The sequence below is a fragment of the Nerophis lumbriciformis genome, linkage group LG05, assembly GCF_033978685.3.
Source record: "Nerophis lumbriciformis linkage group LG05, RoL_Nlum_v2.1, whole genome shotgun sequence".
Lineage (NCBI taxonomy): Eukaryota > Metazoa > Chordata > Actinopteri > Syngnathiformes > Syngnathidae > Nerophis > Nerophis lumbriciformis.
The window spans coordinates 59,692,833-59,700,642 of NC_084552.2; the positions used below are offsets into that span (position 1 = coordinate 59,692,833).

The following is a 7,810-nucleotide window of genomic DNA, read 5'->3' on the forward strand; positions in this document are numbered from 1 at the left end:
ACTTTTTCAAAACAGCTTCCAGGTTCGAAAAGCTTTTTTCTGGTTGCATGGAGATGGCCACAAATTAATTCTCAATTATTTATATATATATATATATATATATATATATATATATATATATATATATAGCGTATTTTTCGGATTATAAGTTGCAGTTTCTTTCATAGTTTGGCCGGGGGTGCGACTTATACTCAGGAGCGACTTATGTGTGAAATTATTAACACATTACCGTAAAATATCAAATAATATTATTTAGCTCATTGACGTAAGAGACTAGACGTATAAGATTTCATGGGATTTAGCGATTAGGAGTGACAGATTGTTTGGTAAACGTATAGCATGTTCTATATGTTATAGTTATTTAAATGACTCTTACCATAATATGTTATGTTAACATACCAGTTGGTTATTTATGCCTCATATAACGTAGACTTATTCAGCCTGTTGTTCACTATTCTTTATTTATTTTAAATTGCCTTTCAAATGTTAATTATTTGTGTTGGGTTTTATCAAATAAATTTCCCCAAAAAATGCGACTTATATATGTTTTTTTCCTTCTTTATTATGCATTTTCGGCAGGTGCGACTTATACTCCGGTGCGACTTATGCTCCGAAAAATACGGTGTATATATATATATATATACATATATATATATATATATATATATTTTTATTTTTTTTAATGTTTTTATTTTATCGCGATTTGGATGTGAATCAATTTTAACAGTATAGATTTTAATTTAATATTTCCAAATTTTATGTAACATTGACTAAAAAATGACTAAAACATTACAATACCTTTACAGTATATTTCACAGCATTGAAGTGTTATTTCACAGTAACATATTGTGATAAAAAGTTACTGTAACATGACTACAAGTGACTAAATAAATTACGATACCCTTATATTTCACAGCAGTTTGCTGTTATTTCACCGTAAAATACCGTTGTCAAAAGTTACTGTAACATGACAACAAATGACTGTAAAAATGACAAAACCCACTTCACTTTTTACAAATTCCACAGCAATTAACTGTAATTTCACAGTGAAATACTGTAATCAAAATTTACCGTAACACGACAACAAATGACTGTAAAACATATTGATACCCTTTTATTGCACAGCAATAAACTGCTATTTAAAATACTGTAATTACAAATTACTGCAACATTACAAGAAATGACGAAAAATTACGATACCTTCAAATGTAACTTTTTACAATACCCTTGTATTACACAGCAACTAACTCCTTTATTTCACATTAAAAATAATCGTAATTTACTGTAACGTGACAACAAATGACTATACAAATTACGATATCCTTACATTTCACAGCAACTAACTCTTCTTTCACAGTAAAATACTGTAATAGTAATTTACTGTAACGTGACAACAAATGACTATACAAATTACGGTATCCTTATATTTTTCAGCAACTAACACTTATTTCACTTTAAAAAACTAATCATAATTTACTGTAACATGACAACAAATTAATATACAAATTACGATCTCCTTATATTTTACAGCAATTAACTCTTATTTCACAGTAAAATACTGTAATAGTAATTTACTGTAACATGACAACAATGCTCCCCGTCAAATGCAGAGAATAATTTCGCCACATCTAGTGTGTGTGTGACAATCATTGGTACTTAAACTTAACTTTAACTTAACAAATGACTATACAAATTACGATACCCTTATATTTTACAGCAACTAACACTTATTTCACTTTAAAAAACTAATCGTAATTTACTGTAACATGACAACAAATTAATATACAAATTATGATCTCCTTATATTTTACAGCAATTAACTCTTATTTCACAGTAAAATACTGTAATAGTAATTTACTGTAACATGACAACAATGCTCCCTGTCAAATGCAAAGAATAATTTCGCCACATCTAGTGTGTGTGTGACAACCATTGGTACTTAAACTTAACTTTAACTTAACAAATGACTATACAAATTACGATACCCTTATATTTTACAGCAACTAACACTTATTTCACTTTAAAAAACTGTCGTTCTAATTTACTGTAACATGACAACAAATGACTATACAAATTACAATATCCATATATTTTACAGCAATTAACTCTTATTTCACAATAAAATACTGTCATTCTAATTTACTATAACATGACAACAAATGACTATTAAAATTACGATATCCTTATATTTTACAGCAATTAACTTATTTCAAAGTATAAGTGAAGTGAAGTGAATGATATTTATATAGCGCTTTTCTCTAGTGACTCAAAGCGCTTTTACTTAGTGAAAGCCAATATCTAAGTTACATTTAAACCAGTGTGGGTGGCACTGGGAGCAGGTGGGCAAAGTGTCATAATACTGTAATCAAAATTTACTGTAACATAACAAATGACTGTAAAAAAAAAAAAAATTACAATAACCTTATATTTCACAGCAATTAACTGTCGTTTCACATTAAAATACCGCGTAACCACAGTCTTCAGTAATATCACAAGAATACTGTGAATTCAAAACGGACTTATCTCCTAAGGCACTGGCCCTCAACCTTTTTGTAACTGCGGACCGGTCAACGCGGGGGGGGGGGGGGGGGGGGGGGGGTATTTATTTTTTTGTCATAAAAAAAAATACAATCATGTGTGCTTACGGACTGTATCCCTGCAGACTGTATTGATATATATTGATATATAATGTAGGAACCAGAATATTAATAACAGAAAGAAACAACCCTTTTGTGTGCATGAGTGTAAATGGGGGAGGGAGTTTTTTTGGGTTGGTGCACTAATTGTAAGTGTATCTTGTGTTTTTTATGTTGATTTAATTAAAAAAATATATTTTTATTTTTTTTTATTTTTTTATTCTTGTGCGGCCCGGTACCAATGGATCCACGGCCCGGTGGTTGGGGACCACTGTCCTAAGGGGTTCCATAAACTATGTTGCACACTCTGTACAGTACGTGGCGGTATGTTGTTAAACCGAGAGAGTAATTATCAATAAAATGACAATTGTGAAGTTACAGCACATAGTTGTAATTTTATCGTAATGAACCGTAAAATCACAGCTCTACATTTACAGTGAGTTGCTGTAAAGATATTTCACACTCATTTCCTGTAAATGTGACTGTGAAAGTAATGCAATGATGTGAATTTCCATTTTTTACAAACATATAATGAACAACAACATCTTTTCTACAATATTTTTCATCAGTACGGCAATGTATCAATTAGTTCTGTCAAGCCAATCAAAAATAATCACACTTTTGAATTTGGATTAATCACAGGTTATTACTCGCTTGCCTAATTTAAACTAACTTAAAAAAGATCCCTATATACAATTTTACTGTCACAACGTCACCCAGAAACAGCACTAGTATCACTATTGTGTTGTAAATGTGCAAGTGTACGAGAGGACAATCATTAAATATTTCTCTTCCTCCTATCCAGGAGATCGCAAAAAGCCGCCGCCTGACCAGGGCTCAGAAAATCTGCAAAGACTCCTCCCACCCCCACCAAGGACTGTTTTCACTGCTGGACTCTAGAAAGAGGTTCCGCAGCCTCCGAAGCAGAACCTGCAGGTTCTGTAACAGCTTCTTCCCTCAAGCCGTAAGACTCTTGAACGCATCATAATTAAATTATCCCTTCAACTCCCCCAAAATGGATTAACTCGCTGGAATAAAAAAGAATATAACTTATATCCATAAACATGGACGAAAAAGTGCAATATATTTATCTGTACAGTAATCTATTTTTTTATTTATATATATTTATTTATTAGGGCCCGCATGGCCCATTGTATATGCAATGGGACATAAGGACCTATTGTATTTGTAAGGTTTTATTCTTTATTCTTTTTCTTCCGCTGCCTCTTTGAGCACTAATTTGACCCACTTAACATGCTTCAAAACTCACCATATTTGACCCACACATCAAGACCTGCGAAAATGGTCTTTTAATAAAAAAAACGAACCGCAAAAATCAAAATTGTGCTCTAGCGCCCCCTAGGAAAAAAAAAAACTAGACTGCCTGTAACTCCCACTAGGAAGGTCGGAAAGACATGAAACAAAAACCTCTGACTTAGACCTAGTTTTCATAATTGTATATCTTTGGCCAAAAATCAACAGGAAGTTGGCAATTCCCCCTTCAAGACAAAAAAGTACTAAAAACAGACACTTTTGCCTCTTTGAGCTGTAATTTGACCCCCTTAACATGCTTCAAAACTCACCAAACTGAACGCACACATCAGGACTGGCAAACATTGCGATCTAAAAAAAAAACCTAACCCCAAATCTCAAAATTGCGCTCCACTGCAATTTTTTAATAAAACGCAAAAAAACCTGCTCCTCGGAAGAAAAAAATGACAAAACTGCCTGTAACTCCCACTGGGAAGGTCGGAGAGACATGAAACAAAAACCTCTATGTAGGTCTCACTTAGACCTACATTTCATAAATTGACAACCCTACAGCAAAAATCAACAGGAAGTTTGCTATTCCCCCTTCAAAACACATTTTTTGTAAAAACCGGTCACCTTCCTTCAAAAACGAACTCCTCTGAGCGCGTTTGTCGTTTCGCCTTCAAACTAACACAGGAGAGAGATTGAACCCTTGTGATTACAATGACAGAAGCGCTTTTTTTCTAACTGCTCCGGTTTTGATTTTATGACCCTTCAAATACCCGCTGCGCTGATGCTGCTGCGCTGCTGTTTTTTTAAGATGGCTGCTTAAAAGCAGGAAGCACCAACGTGCCCACACAATGCAGACAAAGTAGGTACACTAGACAAAAGTCTTGGGACACTTCAGACTAAAAGTACACAAAAGTATTGGGACACTTAGGACTATAACTGGACAAAAGTATTGGGACAGTTAGGACTAGCACCTGCCAAATACGCGGGCCCGACCAATGCTGCTTGCAGCTTTAATTTGATATATTATTTATTTATATATGCACCTTATTGCTTTTTTATCCTGCACTACCATGAGCTTATGTAACGGAATTTCGTTCTTATCTGTGCTGTAAAGATAAATAAAAAGGAAGTCGAAGTCTAAAAATCCTCCTCAGAACCAATGTCCTCTGCAGTGGATGTTTGTGTTTTGCTATTCTTTGTTTTCAGCCTTTATAACTCAGACAAAAGAAATAGATTAAAACCAAGTGTCCACTGCAGAGGACGTTGGTTCTCAGGAGGATATTGTGCAGGTGCTAATGCGCTCATTTGCAACTTTTTTACATGACCTCTGTGCGTGTAAAACGAGAGCAGAGTGAAAGTGTGACCTCTTGTGTGTCTCCATCAGGCCAAGAGACGGCGAGCACGTGGCGCACAGGAAGTACTCCCGCACAATTGTATCCCTCCCTTTCTTTCTGTAACCGTGCATGTGTTTCCTCCTGAGATGGACGGCACGCCGCGGGACACGAGGAGGACTTGAACTGTCCTTTGGGGTGAGGTAGTAGGTTGTATAGTTTTTAGGGTACTTCCCAAGCTGTCAGATGACTATACAACTTACTGTCTTTCCTTAAGCGACCGTAAAGGCAGCGCCTTCATTCCTGCACCGTCCCAAGTTTTTTCTTTTTCCATCTTCCAATGAAAGCTACTGGAAATATTGAACTGTGCTTTTTATAACGCATCTGCACTTTTTGTGGAAATGGATCATTAAAAAAGTGGACATCATGTGTCTCGGATGAGCTCAAAACAGGTTAGTATTTGTTTACACCTACTGTTTGTTTTTGTTGTAACACGGCTGATTGGTGGTGTTCGTACAGGGTGAGGTAGTAGGTTGTGTGGTTTCAGGGTTGAGATTTTACCCCATCAGGAGTTAACTATACAACCTACTGCCTTCCCTGGAGGGCAGCAATACGACGTCCCGCCTACTCCAAAACGCTGCATCAAATCGAGCAGGATATGTTGTCAATGATGGTGAGTTCATATGTGCTTGAAGCTGTGCATTTTGATTGGAAGCTGAATAAAGAATACAAAGAAAGTTGGACTCATTGCCTTAACCTCTAAAGGCCTTCGTGGCCACATGCGTGGACAGCACCTTTTAGCTCTTATTTCCAAAATTGTGTACACTACTGAATCGGGGTCTTATGGTGACATATGGACACTTATACTGCTATCTGGTGGGGTCAGAAGAGTAGAACATCAAAAAATAAAAATGTGCATGTCACTACACATGAAGTACACGTTTGTGCACTTACGGACTAAGTACATCATATTAAAAGATCATTTTTATTCTAATTAGGGTCCAATAAGCAGAGAAATGTAAAAAAAGCATGTAGACAAACAGCTTGGGGCTTAAGAGGTTAATGAGCTCATAGTGAAGCTATAATCTGTTTTGTTCAGATTGGAAAACATTTAGTCTCGTGTAAATGTGTGGTGTTATACACTCTCTTCCGGTAGAGGGCGCCATAAACAAATAACTCAATAGGTTTTATGAGCCATTTTGCCTTATTTGCGGTCTAGTAAAAGCTTCATTTTTGACAAATTTGTGCTTTGTTTTAAAGATGTGATATTTGGTTTTACACTATATGAACAAACATTTGAAAAGGAATTTTACCTTTGCAACCTCATTATAAGTTTTATATTCATAAATGTAAGTTTCTCAATACCCGACCTGTCTTTTGTGCCTTTAAAAAAAAAGAGAACTTTACATTAAAACACTCTCTATCTCTAACGACCAAAACGCTGTGAAAACGATTATGCCATACTTGCCAACCCTCCCGAATTTTCCGGGAGACTCCCGAAATCCAGCGCCTCTCCCGAAAACCTCCCGGGACAAATATTCTCCCGAAAATCTCCCGATTTTCAGCCGGAGCTGGAGGCCACGCCCCCTACAGCTCCATGCGGACCTGAGTGAGGACAGCCTTTTTTCACGACGGGAGGACAACTGGGTGACAAGAAATAAATCATCCAGTCTAGAGATAAATTGTATTATTATGTTTATCTTACCTACAAATAAATATATTTATTAATAATAAAAAATAAAAAAATAAATACATTTTTATTATATTTTGCTAAAAACAACAAAATTAATTGTATTTTTTCTGACTCCTTATTACATCCAGGCATTAGAATTATACATTAAAATAAACATATTTGAAATAATTAATTTTAAATTATCTTAATAATTCATTTAAAATGACCATATTTAATTATTAAAATAATTGCTTGTTTATCAAAGACTTTAGCATTTTATTCATTACATTTTGAAGCTCTCAGAAGCCAAGTTATGTTATATTCCTTAAGATTTATTTATGCAAGTTTGAAGTATCAATTATCTAAACACAGTTTTGTTTGCATATTTTCAGGATGTAGATATATATATATATATATATATATATGTCAATATACTCCTCCCCTCTTAACCACGCCCTCAACCACGCCCTGCCCCACCCCCGACCACGCCCCCACCCCCCACCTCCCGAAATCGGAGGTCTCAAGGTTGGCAAGTGTGTACCTCTAACAACCAAAAAGCTGTGAAAACGATGATGCTGCGTTCCAAATTTAAGTTATTTACTGAAATTAGAGTGTCCGCCCTGAGATGGGTAGGTTGTGAGTTCAAACCCCGGCCGAGTCATACCAAAGACTATACAAATGGGACCCATTACCTCCCTGCTTGACACTCAGCATCAAGGGTTGGAATTGGGGGTTAAATCGCCAAAATGATTCCCGGGCGCGGCCACCGCTGCTGCTCACTGCTCCCCTCACCTCCCAGGGGGTGATCAAGGGTGATGGGTCAAATGCAGAGAATAATTTCGCCACACCTAGTGTGTGTGTGACAATCATTGGCACTTTAACTTTAACTTAACTTTAAATTGAGTGAG

The 7,810-nt window shown here is 35.8% G+C and overlaps 1 protein-coding gene across 1 annotated transcript in view; it reads left to right on the forward strand.

Annotated features, from left to right (window-relative positions):
* The window catches only part of LOC133606997 (uncharacterized), a 13,845-nt gene extending 6,035 nt beyond the window's left edge, over nt 1-7,810 (forward strand). Inside the window, exons 5-6 of the mRNA XM_061961501.2 lie at nt 3,442-3,600; nt 5,284-7,810. Coding sequence (XP_061817485.2) covers nt 3,442-3,600; nt 5,284-5,415 — 291 coding nt within the window. The 3' untranslated portion in view covers nt 5,416-7,810. The remainder of the gene's footprint in view (nt 1-3,441; nt 3,601-5,283) is intronic.